Here is a 16,993-nt window from a genome sequence, read left to right as displayed (position 1 = left end):
GAAGGGAGAATAAGGATAGGGAGGGAGAGAGGAAGGAAGGAAGGAAGGAAGGAAGGAAGGAAGGAAGGGAGAATAAGGATAGGGAGGGAGAGAGGGAGGGAGGGAGGGAGAATAAGGATAGGGAGGGAGGGAGAGAGGAAGGAAGGAAGGAAACAATAAGGGGAGGGAGTGAGAGAGGAAGGAAGGAAGGAAGGAAGGAAGGAAGGAAGGAAAGAAAGAACGAACAAGAGAAAGAAATCCAGAGAAATCCAGAGAAACGCAGTGCTGTGTGTGTGCAATTGCGCAACCCTTCTGCAAAGCCTCTTAAGAGGGGGTCCAGGCTGGAAGGATTAGGCCTGTTGGGGGGGGGGGGGGGGAGAGACATCTGGGATGGATGGGGCTGGGGGGAAAGACAAGGGCAGGCCAGCATCCTTCTCCGTGGGGTCACGCAAGGATAAAGCCCCCCAGGGCTGGCAAGAATATCCGGGCCAGGATCAGAATCCCGTCTGTGGAAACTAGGGCAAGGAAATTAGGCCGGGCCGCTCGGTTTCAAAGTTAAAGAGTTCGCAGATGGGGTGGTGGTTGTTTTGGCGCACGAGGCCCGGCTAATTTTTACACAAGTCAGAACGGAGTTAAATGCTGTCGGTGTTTAATAATAAATCTTCCCAAAGGTGTCAAGTTCTGCCTTGGTTTCATTTCCACCCGCTGGAGAGACAGTTTGGGCTAGTGCAGTGTCTCCCAACCTTGGCCACTTGAAGATAACTGGACTTCAACTCCCAGAATTCCCCAGCCAGCATTCGCTGGCTGGGGAATTCTGGGAGTTGAAGTCCAGATATCTTCAAGTAGCCAAGGTTGGGAGACACTGGGCTAGTGTAAAGGCACCAGGACAGGGAGCAGGAGACGGCGAGTTCTAGTCCTGCCTTAGCCATGAAAGCCGGCTGTCTCCGGGCCAGTCACCAGGAGACTGGGAGTTCTAATCCTGCCATAGTCCCACCTTTCCTGCCTAAGGCGGGACTAGAACTCCCAGTCTCCTGGTGACTGGCCCAAAGTCTCCCAGCCGGCTTTCACATCTAAGAGGGGACTAGAACTCCCAGCCTCTTGGTGATTGGCCCAAAGTCTCCCAGCCGGCTTTCATATCTAAGAAAGGACTAGAACTCACAGTCTCCTGGTGACTGGCCCAAAGTCTCCCAGCCAGCTTTCATATCTAAGAGGGGACTAGAACTCCCAGTCTCCTGGTGACTGGCCCAAAGTCTCCCAGCCGGCTTCCATATCTAAGAGGGGACTAGAACTCCCAGTCTCCTGGTGACTGGCCCAAAGTCTCCCAGCTGGCTTCCATATCTAAGAGGGGACTAGAACTCCCAGTCTCCTGGTGACTGGCCCAAAGTCTCCCAGCCAACTTTCCTATCCAAGAGAGGACTAGAACTCCCAGTCTCCTGGTGACTGGCCCAAAGTCTCCCAGCCGGCTTTCATATCTAAGAGGGGACTAGAACTCACTGTCTCCTGGGGTTTGGCCCAAAGTCACCCAGGTAGGACTCGAACTCAGAGTCTCCCAGATTCTAGCCTGGTCTCTTAACCACTTGACCCAACCGGCTCTCTTTCGCCTCTTCTTTGCAAAATTCTCACCCTGATACGAGGAAGATGTGAGCAACCACCAATCTGACTCTGTTCACAGTTCCAGGCCTAAGCACGGCTGTTTGTCTTGCATAGACAGTGTCTTATTCAGGGAGAAAGCCGGAGAGGCAGGCTGGAAGGACCTAGGCCCGAGAGAATAAAGGCCTCTTTTCATTGACTTATCCTCCCCTTAGGAAAGTCTATAAAGGCTATAATTGATAGAATTATAAATCCTATACCAAGCAGCCACCTCCTCTATTAGAAGAAACATAGAAACATAGAAGACTGACGGCAGAAAAAGACCTCATGATCCATCTAGTCTGCCCTTATACTATTTTCTGTATTTTATCTTAGGATGGATATACAGTGGTACCTCGTGATACGAACCCCTCGCCATACGAACAATCCGAGATATGAACCCAGGGTTTGGAAATTTTTTGCCTCTTCTTCCGAACTTTTTCCATCTTACGAACCTGCCACTGCCGCCACCGAGAAGCCCTGCTGCCTGGCTGTCGCCTTTTGAAACAGCCGGGGGGCTTCTCGGCGTCCTTCCAAACCCGAACGCCAAACCCGAACTTTTGCCGAACTTCCGGGTTCGTATCTCGGATTGTTTGGGAGGGTGCTGAGAAGCCCCCCGGCTGTTTCAAAAGACGACAGCCGGGCGGCGGGGCTTCTCGGCAGCCTCCCGAACGCCGAACCCGGAAGTTCGGCAAAGTTTGGGTTTGGCGTTCAGGTTCGGGAGGACGCCGAGAAGCCCCCCGCTGTTTCAAAAGGTGACAGGCGGGCGGCGGGGCTTCTCGGCGGCCACCCGAACCCAAACTTTTGCTGAAGTTCTGGGTTCGGCATTGGGAGAACGTTGAGAAATGCCTGGCTGTTTCAAAAGGTGACAGCCGGGCGGCGGCGTTTTTTTGCGTTTTTTTTTCTTTTACCCATTAAATCATTTTACATTGTTTCCTATGGCAAACAATGTTTCGTCTTACGAACTTTTCGCCTTACGAACCTCCCCCCGGGAACCAATTAGGTTCGTAAGACGAGGTATTACTGTATGTTTATCCCAGGCATGTTTCAATTCAGTGACTGTGGATTTACCAACCACGTCTGCTGGAAGTTTGTTCCAAGGATCTACTACTCTTTCAGTAAAATAATATTTTCTCATGTTGCCTTTGATCTTTTCCCTAACTAACTTCAGATTGTGTCCCCTTGTTCTTGTGTTCACTTTCCTATTAAAAACACTTCCCAAGAAGCTTGGCACGGATCGAAGGCTTCTCACGTAGACCATGGAATGTCACTTTGTCCTTTTCACACACAAACACACACACACACACACACTGCATGTGAAGGGTGAAAAGAATTTACCCAAAATGCAGAGGATGCCATCTGGCTGGGACTTGTTGCTCTCCGTCAGAATGTTTTGAATTTGTCGAAGTCGGCTGCAGCTGGGAAGAGAAACGGAGGGGACGAGAATTAAGACGCCGTGGTGGGAAAGGAAGACGCCAAAGAGTTATTTTATGCCGAATTGGCAGAGCGGAGAGTTTTCTCTCTCTTTTTTCCCCCTTTTGGCCTTCTGCAGAGATTGCAAAATGCTGTAGAAATAGAACAGAGTTAGAAAGAGAAGGGAACAGTAGAAGATTAGAATAAAAAATAGAATAATAAAATAGAATTGTTGATGCCTTCAAGGGGCAAAACACACAAGGGGCATAGTTCCCTCTAAGCTGAGCAGTGAGCAATGGCTCACTTAAAAATCATCATCAACTCAGAGTTTTTCAAACCTGCCCAGAAGCCGAGAGGGAAAGAGTGAGAGGGAAAGAGTGCCGCCCAGTCCCAAAGGGACTGCCGCTCAGACACTATACTTTTCCGCCCACCCCCCAAAAAAATTAGAGGGAACACTGACCAGGGGTCTCCAAACTTTAAGACTTGTGGACTGTAACTCCCAGAATTCTAGGCTGGCTGGAGAATTCTGGGAATTATTATTATTATTATTATTATTATTATTATTATTATTAATTAGATTTGTATGCCGCCCCTCTCCGTAGACTCGGGGCGGCTCACAGCAATGGTAAAAACAATATATAATGACAAATCTAATAGTTAAACTCTAAAATAACAATAATACATTTAAAAAGTCTAAAAAACAAGAAACCCCAATCCACAAGTCTTAAAGTGGCCACGTCTGAAAACCTCTGAGACTCATATTTACAACAAACTCATGTTTACATAGGAGACTCATTTACAACAAACAGAAACAAAGATTTTTAAACAAAGAGCCCACTTCTGCGAGTTTCCGCCCGACTGCTGTATTCAAATCCAAGGGCAGTCTGTTTCCTTTTTGTGCAAAACGCACAACCCCTGACAGACACACAAGGGAAAAAGGATCGGCTCATGAAGACTGAGAACTTAGCAGCGTAGGTCGATTATCAAATCATTGGCAAAGAATGTGAAACGCCTGTCTTGATAAATATTGATTAAGCATCCTAGTTATTGACTCAGCTGAATGTAAAGATTCCTTACTCAGCTTCGGTTTATCTAAGGTAATTACTGTAAAGGCAAAAAGTTAATTAGACATTCTTCTGTTCAGTTAGCAATTACATCATTTGGAGTTAAGACACTTTGGCCTGCCAACTTTGATATGATTTGTCTGTATACATTAACCATTTAGCATTGTTACTAAAGTTAGTCAAGTTAATCTTTTGTACTTGTATATACAAGAAATTTGCTATAAAAAATAAATACAAGTCCGAGAAAGGAAGAGCTTCTGAACACGGGCGTTGCTCAGCTCAGAGAGATTTCTTCCTAACCCAGATTCCTTTGCTCAAGAAATCATGTCTCCGTGTCTATGATTCCTAAACCACAGTTGTAACTCCCTGGTTAGAAGCAAGGAGGAACAGAAGAAAACATACTTTGACAGGTGTATGTAGAGATGGCCTGTAATTTAACAGGATAACAGAGTTGGGAGGGAACCTGGGGGTCTTCTAGTCCAGGGGTCTGAAGCTGCATGTAGCTCTTTCATCCCACCACTGCGGCTCCCTGTCACTCAAAATATGTGTCACAACTGCCAATATGCGACACTTGCCAGCACATGATTTATTTCAATCCATCTTTATTTAGAGTTCAAAATGCTTTTGTTGTGTGCAGAAATGTTTAAAAGTGTAAAAAAAATCTTCACTTTAGAAGTCAAAAAGGTTTTGTGGTTCCCGGTGTTTTCTTTTCTGTGGGAAAAAGTCCAAATGGCTTCTTGGGTGTTTTAAGGTTGCCAACCCCTTGTTCTAGTCCAACCCCCTGCTCAAACAAAAAACCCTACATCAGGGGTTGGCAACTTTAAACACCCGAAGAGCCATTTGGACCCGTTTTCCACAGAAAAGAAAACCCCGGGAGGCACAAAATCCCATCTAAAACGAAGTTAACACTGCATATATTCTTTTTTTTTTACCTTTATGCTGTATAAAAAAACCTACAGTGTGTTGCATTTGTAAAATCAATGGCCTGCTACAGAGAAAACATTTCCCCCCCTGCATGCAATAGACACATTTTGAACTCTGGGGGGGGAAAAAGGATGGGTTGAAAAGCTCAATAAATTGCTGCTGGCCGGTGTTTTACACTGGCCTTTGTGAATGCATATTTTGAGTGACATGGAGGTACAGGTTGCAGACTTCTGCCCTATACCAGTGATGGCTAACCTTTTACGTCACCATGTGTTGAGATGGGCTGAGACAATGGCTAGAGTGAAACACTGCTAGCTGTAGTTCAGCAGTTCAGTTCTCACCACCAGCTCCAGGTTGACTCAGACTTCCATCCTTTCGATAAAATGAGGACCCAGATTGTTGGGGGCAACAGTCTGATTCAGTAAACCGCTTAGAGAGGGCTGTGAAAGCACTATGAAGTGGTCTATAAATGCTAAATATCTAAATGCTACTACTATTATTATTATTATTATTATTATTATTATTATTGTTATAGAAACATAGAAACATAGAAGACTGACGGCAGAAAAAGACCTCATGGTCCATCTAGTCTGCCCTTATACTATTTCCTGTATTTTATCTTACAATTGATATATGTTTATCCCAGGCATGTTTAAATTCAGTTACTGTGGATTGACCAACCACGTCTGCTGGAAGTTTGTATTTATTATTATTATTATTATTATTAGTAGTAGTAGTATTATTATTATTTTATTTATTATTTATTTATTATTTGGATTTGTATGCCGCCCCTCTCCGAAGACTCGGGGCGGCTCACAACAAGTGAAAAACAATCCAATACATAATCCAATTAATTAAAATATTATAAATTTAAGAAAATCCCCTATACTAACATACACACACACAGGCATACCATATATAAATTCAACGTGCCCAGGGGGAGATGTTTACTTTCCCCATGCCTGACAGCAAAGGTGGGTTTTGAGGAGTTTACGGAAGGCAGGAAGAGTAGGGGCAGTTCTGATCTCCGGGGGGAGCTGGTTCCAGAGAGACGGTGCCGCCACAGAGAAGGCTCTCCCCCTGGGGCCCGCCAACCGGCATTGTTTAGTTGACGGGACCCGGAGGAGGCCCACTCTGTGGGACCTAATTGGTCGCTGGGATTCGTGCGGCAGAAGGCGGTCTCGGAGATATTTTATTATATTATGTTATTATATTTTATTTATTTATTCATTCATTCATTCATTCATTCATTCATTTATTAGATTTGTATGCCGCCCCTCTCCGTAGACTCGGGCCGGCTCACAACACAATAAAACAGTTCATGACAAATCTAATAATTTACAATTTAAAATATTTCTTTTTTAAAAAAATCCATTATTAAGAAAGACATACATACAAACATACCATACATAAATTATATAGGCCCGGGGGGAGATATCTCAGTTCCCCCATGCCTGACGACAAAGGTGGGTTTTGAGGAGTTTATGAAAGGCAAGGAGGATAGGGGCAGTTCTAATCCTTGGGGGGGAGCTGGTTCCAGAGGGTCGGGGCCGCCACCGAGAAGGCTCTTCCCCTGGGGCCCGCCAACCGACATTGTTTAGTTGACGGAACCCGGAGAAGGCCCACTCTGTGGGACCTAATCGGTCGCTGGGATTCGTGCAGCAGAAGGCGGTCCCGGAGATATGCTAAATGTCTAAATGCTATTGCTATTGATGGCCAGAAACAGCACTCAAATCCATCCCGCCTGGACCACATGGCGTTGATGGACATCTCACGTGTGGGAGCACCGAAACTCGGAAGAGCAGCATTCTGGCACACATGTGCGCACCATCACCCAAACTTCCAGTTTCTGACACAGACGCATGCCCGATGAACGCCTGGCCTTTCAGTACTCCCGCGTGCACAGCCAGCTGACCGGCACACCGGAACACAGAAGAGAAGTTGCAAGTTGCTTCTCTCCTTGATTAGTTTCCATCCATTGCTCCTCGTCCTGCCTACATCCCCTCTTGTGCAATATACCCTCTTGTTCCAGATTGAGCTAGGCAGAACTTCACGGAGGGGGGGGGGGGGTCATTAAGAGAAAATGCTGGAGCCATTTTTCACGCCAAGCCTTCAGCACTGACTAGTCAACAGGATGCCCCATAGCTCCAAAGATTCTAGGTCAATGGCAGGAAATGCAAGGGGGGGGGGCTATCTGGAGAAGAAGGAAGACAAGAGGAAGAGGAGGAGGAGGAGGAAGAGGAGAAGAAGAGGAGGGGGAAGGTGACGAGGAGGAAGAAGGAGGGGGTGGAAGAGGGGAGGGAAGAGGAGGAAGAGGAAGGAGACGAGGAGGAGGAAGAGGGGAGGGAGTGGGAGGGAAGAGCAGGAGGAGGAAGAAGAGAAAGGGGGGAAGGAGGAAGAGAGGAGGGTGGGGGTGGGAAGAGCAAGAAGAGGAAGAAGAGGAGGACGAGGAGAGGAAGAAGGGAATAGGGGGAGGAGGGGGAGGAAGAGGGGAGGGAAGAGCAGGAGGAGGAAGAAGAGGAGGAGGAAGAAGAAGGAGGGGGTGGAAGAAGGGAGGAAAGAGGAGGTAGAGGAAGGAAACGAGGAGGAGGAAGAGGGGAGGGAGTGGGAGGGAAGAGCAGGAGGAGAAGAAGAAGAGAAAGGGGGGAAGGAGGAAGAGAGGAGGGTGGGGGTGGGAAGAGCAAGAAGAGGAAGAAGAGCAGGACGAGGAGAGGAAGAAGGAAAGAGGTGGAGGGGGGAGGAAGAGGGGAGGGAAGAGCAGGAGGAGGAAGAAGAGGAGGAGGAGGAGGAAGAAGGGAGGGAAGAGGAGGAAGAGGAAGGAGATGAGGAGGAAGAGGGGAGGGAGTGGGAGGGAAGAGCAGGAGGAGGAAGAAGAGGAGAAAGGGGGGAAGGAGGAAGAGGGGAGGGTGGGGGTGGGAAGAGCAAGAAGAGGAAGAAGAGGACGAGGAGAGGAAGAAGGGAAGAGGGGGAGGAGGGGGGAGGAAGAGGGGAGGGAAGAGCAGGAGGAGGAAGAAGAGGAGGAGGAGGAAGGAGGGGGAAGGAGCGAAGAACAGGAGGAGGAAGAGAAGGAGGAAGAGGAGAGGAAGAGGGGGAGGAGTGGGGAGGGGGGAGAAAGAGGAGAGGGAGGAAGGGAGGGAAGAGGAAGAGGATGAAACCACAGAAATTTTAATTTAATTTAATTTATTGTATTTAATTCAATTTAATTCATTGTATTTCAACTCCCTGAGGACTCTGAGCGGCTAAATTTGAATCATGGTCGTAAGTTGAGGATCCCCCGCGTTTGCTGTGAGCTCTTGAAGCCGTTATTTTTTCCATTCTGACAGGCGGCCAGGGCTTTTTATAGCTCGAGTGCCAAATTCCAGCCGGCGGGGAGAAAACCGTCTTGGAGTATTTTTCTTCCTTAGGCCGAGCGATTCCGCCATGACCAACTCAGGGCACAGTTATCATATTTGTGCTCTGCTTCCTCCCCACCACCGCCTACATTTAAGCTGAAAAGTCAAATTAAACAAAGAATAAAAAGGGGGGTGGGTGGGAAGCAGAGAAGGGCAGAAAATGTCAAAACGTGAGGGGGGGGGAATGACTCCACAGACATTTCTCAAGAAGACTAAAATCTCGGAGAGGGCCTCGAACAGGGCTAGGCCAAGCTGGCTCTTCTATGCCTTGCGGACTTCAACTCCCAGAATTCCTGACCCAAACATGCCAGCTGAGGAATTCTGGGAGTTGAAGTCCACATGTCACAGCTTGGCCTATCCCCGGCCTAGAAAAAGGGGATTCATTTCCTTGGGGTTATAAAAAACGTCCTCAGAAATAAATTCGAGTCCGTGTTAAGAAAATTTTAAACTTCCAAATTTGAAAAAGAACGCAAGCGGATATCAACCGGCCCCCGTGCTGGTTTTCCTCTCCTCTCAGGAGTTCAATTCAGTTCCTGAGGAAAAACGCCTTTTTTGTCAGTAGGCCTCGGCTTCCAATACTGTACTTCGTTTTAATGACCGTTCAAAGTTACGTCGGCGCTGGGGGGAAAGTGACCGATCGCCCTTTTCCTCCCCACTCTTATGACCGTTATAGCAACCCACAGAGAGTCAAGAGATCAAAATTCAAGCGCTCGACAACGGACTCGTGTTCCGGGGTGGTGCGATTACGTTTTTCCGACTTTCTGAGCCACAGAGTCCATGGAGAAGCCCAATTCACTTCACAAACACGGTACTGACCTAACGGTGACAGTGATTCACTTAACAACTGCAACGAGAAAGGTCGCAAAATGGGGCAAAATTCACTTAACTCTGTTATTCGAGACTTTTTGGGCACAACTGAGGGTATAAGTCGAGTACCTTTATATGCAAAAAGCTACCATTGAGTCTTGTGGCTGACATCTTTCTTCTTTACTTCCTTCCTTTTTTCTTTCTTCTTCTTTTTTGTTTTCCTTCCTTCCTGCTATCTTCTTTTTCTTTCCTATCTTCCTTCTTCTTTCTACATTCCTTCCTTCCTTTCTTTCCTGTCTTCCTTCCTTTCACTCTACATTCATTCCTTCATTCTTTTTTCCCCTGTCTTCCTTCCTTCCTTTCTCTCTCCATTCCTTCGTTCATTTTTCTTTTTTGTCTTCCTTCCTATCTTCCTCCCTTCCTGTCCTATCTTCCTTTCTTTGTCTTCCTACCTTCCTTCTCTCCTCCCTTCCATTCCTCCATCTGCTTCCTTCCTTCCCTGTCTTCCTTCCTGTCTTCTGTCTTACTTCTTCTTCCTTCTTTTTTCTTTGTTTCCAGTCTTCCTTCCATCCTTTCTCTTCATTCCTTCCTTCCTTCATCTTTCCTGTCTTCCTTCATTCTTCTTTGTCTTCCTTCTTTTCCTATCTTCTTTCATTTCTTTATCTTCCTTCCTTCCTTTCCTGTCTTCCTTCCCTCCCTCCCTTCATGCCTTCCTTCTTTCTTTCCTGTCTACCTTCCTTTGTTTATTTGTCTTCCTCCCTCCCTTTCCTTCCTTCCTTCCCTCCCTCTCTCCCTCCTTCCTTCCTCTTCCTTGCCTCCACCCCCCCTTCCTCCGTTCCTTCCTTCCTTCTCCTCTTTCCTTCCTGTCTTCCTTCCTTTGTTGCTTTCTCTTTCTTGTCTTCCTTCCTCTCCCCTCCTTTTCCCTCCACCCTTGCCAATTTCCTACTCACTAGGAACAGCAGCCTTCCCTGCAGACCACTCCCTCTTACAAGCTGTAGTATTTCACTCCTCCTGGGGGCCGGGGGAGACACGCTGAAACCTCCCTTCCCAGCAGGCTCCAAAGGCTTCCGGCCTCCTTAATACCAAGCAGGGCTTTCCCCAAATACAGACAATCCTCGGCTTACAACCGCCATTGGGACGATTTACGTTGCTGAGCAAGGCCTTTGTTAAGTGAGCCGCGCCCTGTTTTATGGCCTTGGATCACCAAGGTGAGGAGAAAAGCTACGCTTAGGTTTATTACGGACAGCTAGTCTTCGACTTAGGACACAACCAAGCCCCAAATTTCCGCTGCTAAGCGAGGCGGTTCAGTGACTTTCCCCCGATTTATGACCTTCCTTGACACGGTTGTTAAGCAAATCACTTCCGTTTATTTAGCTTATATATTTGGTTAGTTGGATTTCTATGCCGCCCTTTTCTGCAGACTCGGGGCATCAGAGTCTCCGCAGACTCGGTCGTTAAGTGAATCACACGGTCATTAAGCGAATCTGGCTCCTCCACCCACCAAGAAAGCACAAATTGATTTTGCAATATCGGAAGACGTTATAAATACACGCTGATGCCCAAGTGCGTGAATTTTCTTCGTGCGAATGCAAAGACCGATCCTAAAGTCAGGTTTTTTTGCCGCCATCGTTCTCTCCGAACGCATCGCTAAACGAACATAGAGGCAGAAAAAGACCTCATGGTCCACCTGGTCTGCCCTTATACTATTTCCGGTATTTTATCTTAGGATGGATCTATGTTTATCCCAGGCATATTTAAATTCAGTTCCTGTGGATTTATCAACCATGTCTGCTAGATGTTTGTTCCAAACATCTACTACTCTTTCAGTAAAATAATATTTTCTCACATTGCTTCTGATCTTTCCCCCAACTAACTTCAGATTGTGCCCCTTGTTCTTGTGCTCACTTTCCTATTAAAAACACTTCCCTCCTGAACCTTATTTTAACATATTTAAATGTTTCGATCGTGTCCCCCCTTTCCCTTCTGTCCCCCAGACTATACAGATGGAGTTCATGAAGTCTTTCCTGATAGGTTTTATGCTTAAGACCTTCCACCCTTTTTGTAGCCCGTCTTTGGACCCATTCAATTTTGTCAATATCTTTTTGTAGGTGAGGTCTCCAGAACTGGACACAGTATTATTCCAAATGGGGTCTCACCGGTGCTCTATACAGCAGGATCACAATCTCCCTCTTCCTGCTTGTGATACCTCTAGCTATGCAGCCAAGCATTCTACTTGCTTTCCCTACCAACTGAACGCTTGCAAACCGAGGACTACTATTAATGCAAGTTGGATGTGCTGCAGGAGGTACAGAAACATGAGCTTGGCACATCGGGGACGACAACAACGTTACCCGACGACCCAAGATCCCTTACATTGCTGGGTTTAGTTTCACACATTCCTCAGATTTATGCCGCATTCCTTCTTCCTCCTTCTCCTTTCGGGACTGCGGTAGCTGAGAATGAATATTAGGTTTCCTGTCACCTTGGCAGAGTCCGCAAGGAGTTGGGCGGCTTAAAAGTCTAATAAACTAAATTAAATTAAATTGGCCAGCAAAATGTGCCGTGTATGCAAACAGGAAGAGCAATACGGCCAAACCGGAGGTAAAATGCTCCCAATTTTGCTCGCGGTTGTCAGTCGTCAATATTGGCGGCTGGGGAGTGTCACTGTGGGCCCCTTGAAGCCAGTTGCTCGTTTTCCGAACACTTTGCACATGGGCAAAGGGTCAAAGAACATAATTGGTGGCGTCTGGGCGAGTGGGAGAGGCCTCGCACTCCATTCATGGCCAGCTCTCTGACAACCAACAGACACAAGCAAACTGTGAGCCTTTCACCCCTGGGCCAAAGGCTGTAGTAGATATCTCTGTCAATCACGGGGTTCTACTTTTAAAAGATTGGTAGACTTTTATTATTTAAAAGGATGCAGAAAATGACTGGGTTTTCAGAAGGAAGCAAGATCAATAATCCCAGTAGTGGGTTGCTACCTGTACGGTAGGGGATGGCGCATCGGTGGCGGCCGCCAGATTGCGCAATTTGTGTGCGACTGTCCTGGTTCGCCTGGTGCACCAGTTGCGGCAATATTTGGACCGGGAGTCACTGCTCACAGTCACTCATGCCCTCATCACCTCGAGGTTCGACTACTGTAACGCTCTCTACATGGGGCTACCTTTGAAAAGTGTTCGGAAACTTCAGATTGTGCAGAATGCAGTTGCGAGAGCAATCATGGGCTTTCCCAAATATGCCCATGTTACACCAACACTCCGCAGTCTGCATTGGTTGCCGATCAGTTTCCGGTCACAATTCAAAATGTTGGTTATGACCTATAAAGCCCTTCATGGCACTGGAGCAGGATATCTGCGAGACCGCCTTCTGCCGCACAAATCCCAGCGGCCGGTTAGATCCCACAGAGTTGGCCTTCTCCGGGTCCCGTTGATGAAACAATGTCGTTTGGCGAGACCCAGGGGAAGAGCATTCTCTGTGGCGGCCCCGACCCTCTGGAACCAGCTCCTCCCAGAGATTAAGATTGCCCCCACCCTCCTTGCCTTTCGTAAACTCCTTAAAACCCACCTCTGCCGTCAGGCATGGGGGAATTGAGACATCTCCCCCTTGCCCATGTAGTTTTTGTGTATGATATGATTGTGTGTATGTTTTTATATATTGGGGTTTTTTAGACTTTTTAATGTAAAATTGTTGTTTTTAGATTTTAAATATTAGATTTGTTACCATGTATTGTTTTTTATCACTCTTGTGAGCCGCCCGAGTCTACGGAGAGGGGTGGCATACAAATCTAATAAATAATAATAATAATAATAATAATAATAATAATAATAATAATTTTTTTTAAAAAAAAACGACATCGCAATCCCAGGAGACAGCAGAATTGAGGAGAAGCATCTAGAGAAATACGAAGATCTAAAAATTGAGCTGCAACGACTCTGGCATAAGCCAGTGAAAGTGGTCCCAGTGGTACTTGGCACGCTGGGCGCAGGGCCAAAGGATCTCAGCGGACATTTGAAAACCATCGGAATTGTCAAAATCTCCATCTGTCAATTGCAAAAGGCCGCTTTACTGGGATCGGCAAACATCATTCGCCGCTACATCTCGCAGTCCTAGGTGCTTGGGAAGCGCCCGACTGGGGATGAAATACGAAATCCAGCATAGTGATCTCATTTGCTGTGTTGTACTGACAATAATAATAATAATAATAATAATAATAATAATAATAATAATCCTATGGGCGCTGCCACCTTTTTTCTTCAATTTTTCATATTTTTGCTTCAAGGGCATGCACAGAAGCAAAAAAAAATCACCAAACTCTTGTGGGCAAATACATCTCCTCGAGAGATTTCAACGCATTTTTGCTTCCTGCGCGTGCACGGCCCACGCATGCAAGAGCACCAAAGCTGCGCACGCAGCACAGTCATAGGAATCCGCCCCTGAATAATCCATACAGGTAGTCCTTGAGATACGACCATAATTGAGCCCCAAATTTCTGCTGCAAAGCAAGAAATTGGTTCAGCAAATTTGAAAGAGGAGGAGGAGGAAGAAGAAAAGGAGAAGAGAAGGAACGGGAAATTTCTGTTGCTAAGCAAGACCGCTATCCAAGCCGCTCTGACTTGGAACGGTCACTAAATGAACTGTTGTAAGTCGAGGACCGCATGCATTTTATCAGCCTCCTCCTGCTCCTCCTGCACCACATCATTTCTTTAGGATGACAGACACGGAACTGGCTTCAAGGGATCCATACAAGGCTCTCCAGTCGCCAATATTTAAAAGATGCAGCCACACAACAACACCCAAACCGGGTTGCCGAGCCAGCCTGCTTCCTGGTTATTGCATGGACACACATCAAAAACACAATGATCTGGACGACAAGGCAAGCTGCAAATCCTCCTCCTCCTCCTCCTCCATTCCCCCACCCAGGTTTGCAAACGGCCCCTCCCCTCCATCTTAAAAGGCAGCTGAGCATGTGTTGTGGGAATGCAACCACAACTTTACCTCCAATTGTCAAATTTTGCCCCTGTTCAATACCGGTAACCGGGGCAGCCTGCAATGTTGACTATTCCAGGCGCTAATTTTGATTTGGATGGGAGGTTTGTTGTGTTTTTTTAAAAATTTAAGTCATGTCTGCAGATGCGGGGATTTCCTGGTGGTACCCCATCCACCTCTGACCCCCAAGTTTAAGCCAGCTCTGCTAAAGGCTCAACTTTTAGGGGGGCAGCCAAGGGGAACCCCAAAGATGCTTGACTGCAGGGTTATTAAAGGAGGAGGGCCCCACCTGTCCCCTTTCTTCCTTGGAATGCTGATCCAGGGCGCCCCCCCCCCAATTATCTTCCATCTTTCCGAGGTGGGTAAAATGAGGACCCAGATTAGGGGGGGGGGGATATGCTGGCTCTGTTAAAAGTGCTATTGCTAACATGTTGTAAGCCCCCCTGAGTCTAAGGAGAAGGGCGGCATAATAAAAAATCAAATAAATAAATAAATAATCTGGATCTCCTGGTGGTCTCCCATCCAAGAACAATCCCCTTAGTCCCTCCTGCAGGCTTTACAGCACTTAGGCCCAAATCTGTGACACACACATACATACACACACATCCTCCCCATGTACTGTACCCCATCTCCCACCCACCCTCCCATTTCAAAGGGCCCTACCCTCTTAGGCCCCGCCCCCTAATGAAGGCCCCGCCCCCAGCCCCACCCGCCCCGGAAGCGTCTGAACTCGGGTCAGGGGAGTCGTGCGAAGGCGGCGTGTTTTCTTTCCCTCACCTGACGGCGGGCTGGGCGCCCCCTCGGGCTTTGGAGCGCCCCCTGCGGACCGGGGGCGGCAGCAGCACCAGCGGGCTCCGCGAGGGGAGCAGCGCCATTGTCCGTCCGCCGGGCCTGCCGAGCGCTCTGACGGGAGGGGCGGCCCGTACCAACGGAACAGCAGCTGGAGGGAGGGACAATGGAGAGGGAGGGGCGGAAAACGCCGCCCCCCGAAGGGCGGGTCCATTGGTCTCCTTCCTCGCCTCACTAAGGACATCCCCCCGCCCGCCGCCAAGTTGGTACGGCCCAGGAGCAGCTGTTTACGGGGGTGTGTGGAGGCGAGAGAATGGGAGAGGGAGAAGGCGTTGCCTTGGCAACAGCAGAGCAGCCGGCCACGCCCCTTAGCGACCGCCCAGTCGGACGCGGAGAAAGCAGGCGGGCCTTAGCAACGCCTATCTTTCCCCAAGCGGCGCCCTCCGCCGTTGGGCACTACAAGACTCATCTTCCCCTTTCCTGCCTTTCCAAAACTACAACTTCCAGGATTCCCAGAGGGAACGATTGCTTTTCCCCAAAGAATGGAGATATCTAAAGGTTAAAGCAGCCACCTAGGATTGTTACAAAGAAGATGCTAAGGAACCGGGTGCGAAGTCTCAAGAATGGAAGGAAGACGGACAGCTGCCACTCAGGAATGATATCACTTCAGTTTTTTGCAACCTTAAAGGCGGCTGGACTTCAATTCCCAGAATTCCCCAGCCAGCATGCTAGCCAGGGGATTCTGGGAGTTGAAGTCCAGGAATCTTAAAATTGCTGAGATTGAGAAACATTGTTTTGAAACATAATCTGATTTTAATCTCTCCTGCATTTTATCTTTCCTGTTAATTTATCTTTTAATTATTTGATTGTTTTCATTCTAATTAGATGGGGGGGGGGAGAGTTGTGAGTCACCCAGAATCATGTATGCAAATGGGCAGCTATAATATTTTTCTCTTTGATTTATTTTCCTTTTTTTCCCCTTTGATATGTCTGACTGAGACACCAAAGGACATGCAAGGTACACAATTCCCATTTCTATTTTCTAAGCAGTGTTTAAAGAAATGCCTGGATGCTTTCACACATGCAAATACACCCTAAAGCTTAATCTGACAGGATGAACCGAGTTCTATCAAGTTCTGCTCTCGGTCCATTTTCCCCCTTTTAAACAAAAGAAGCAAACTTTGTCATTTTCTGGGGCCGAATCCCAACAAACCATTTAAGGCTTGAAAAATGATCACCACCCAGGATCTATTTCCCAGGGTGACCCAGAGGCCAGGCTGCAATTTCTTGCCAGGGAAAGTGTGGGCAGGAAACCACCTCCTCTTTTCTGCGGGATAGAAATTGTTTGATAAAATCAGAAACAGATGCATAAATCAAGCGTCTGCTGAAGCAGAAAAAACCTCGAAATCGCCTGGCTGAGATTTCCTGTCCGAGGAAAGGAAGCCCCACACAGCCATATTTAAATGAGGGAGGGAGAGAGAGAGAGAGAGAGAGAGAAGGAAGGAAGGAAGGAAGGAGAGAGAGAGAAAAAAAGAGAGAAGAAAGAAATAAAGGAAGGAAGGAAAAAAGAAAGAAAGAAAGAGGAAGGAAGTAAGAAAAGAAAGAAAGAAGAAAGAAGGAAAGATGAAGAGAAAGAAAGAAGGAAGACTGGGATAGAGGGAGAGAAGAAAGGAAAGGAGAGAGGGAAAGAAAGAAAGAAAAAATGAAAAAAGAATGAAGGGAGGTAAAAGAAGAAAGAAAGATAGAGAGAGTTAGAAAGGAGAAAACGACAGGAGGGAAGAAAGGAAGGAAGGAATGAAGAAAAAAAGGAAGGAAAGAAAGAAAAAGAAAGAAAGATGAAGAGAGAAAGAAAGAAGGAAGACTGGGAGAGGGGGAGAAAAGGAAGGAAAGGAGAGAGGGAAAGAAAGAAAGAAAAAAAGAAAAAAGAATGAAGAGAGGTAAAGGAAGAAAGGAAGATGGAGAGAGTTAGAAAGGAGAAAAAGACAAGAGGGAGGAAAGGAAGGGAGGAAT

The 16,993-nt window shown here is 47.2% G+C and overlaps 1 protein-coding gene across 1 annotated transcript in view; it reads right to left on the bottom strand.

Moving 5' to 3' along the window:
- Positions 1–15,134, bottom strand: part of LOC139156012 (dynein axonemal assembly factor 9-like) — a 44,986-nt gene extending 29,852 nt beyond the window's left edge. Inside the window, exons 1-2 of the mRNA XM_070731377.1 lie at positions 14,972–15,134; positions 2,947–3,026 (exon numbers count right to left, since the gene is read on the bottom strand). Of these exons, the coding sequence (XP_070587478.1) occupies positions 2,947–3,026; positions 14,972–15,069 (178 nt within the window). The 5' untranslated portion in view covers positions 15,070–15,134. The remainder of the gene's footprint in view (positions 1–2,946; positions 3,027–14,971) is intronic.
- Between the last annotated feature and the right edge of the window lie 1,859 nt (positions 15,135–16,993).

Source organism: Erythrolamprus reginae, unplaced genomic scaffold (genome assembly GCF_031021105.1).
Source record: "Erythrolamprus reginae isolate rEryReg1 unplaced genomic scaffold, rEryReg1.hap1 scaffold_214, whole genome shotgun sequence".
Lineage (NCBI taxonomy): Eukaryota > Metazoa > Chordata > Lepidosauria > Squamata > Dipsadidae > Erythrolamprus > Erythrolamprus reginae.
This window is presented reverse-complemented; position numbering and strand designations above follow the sequence as displayed.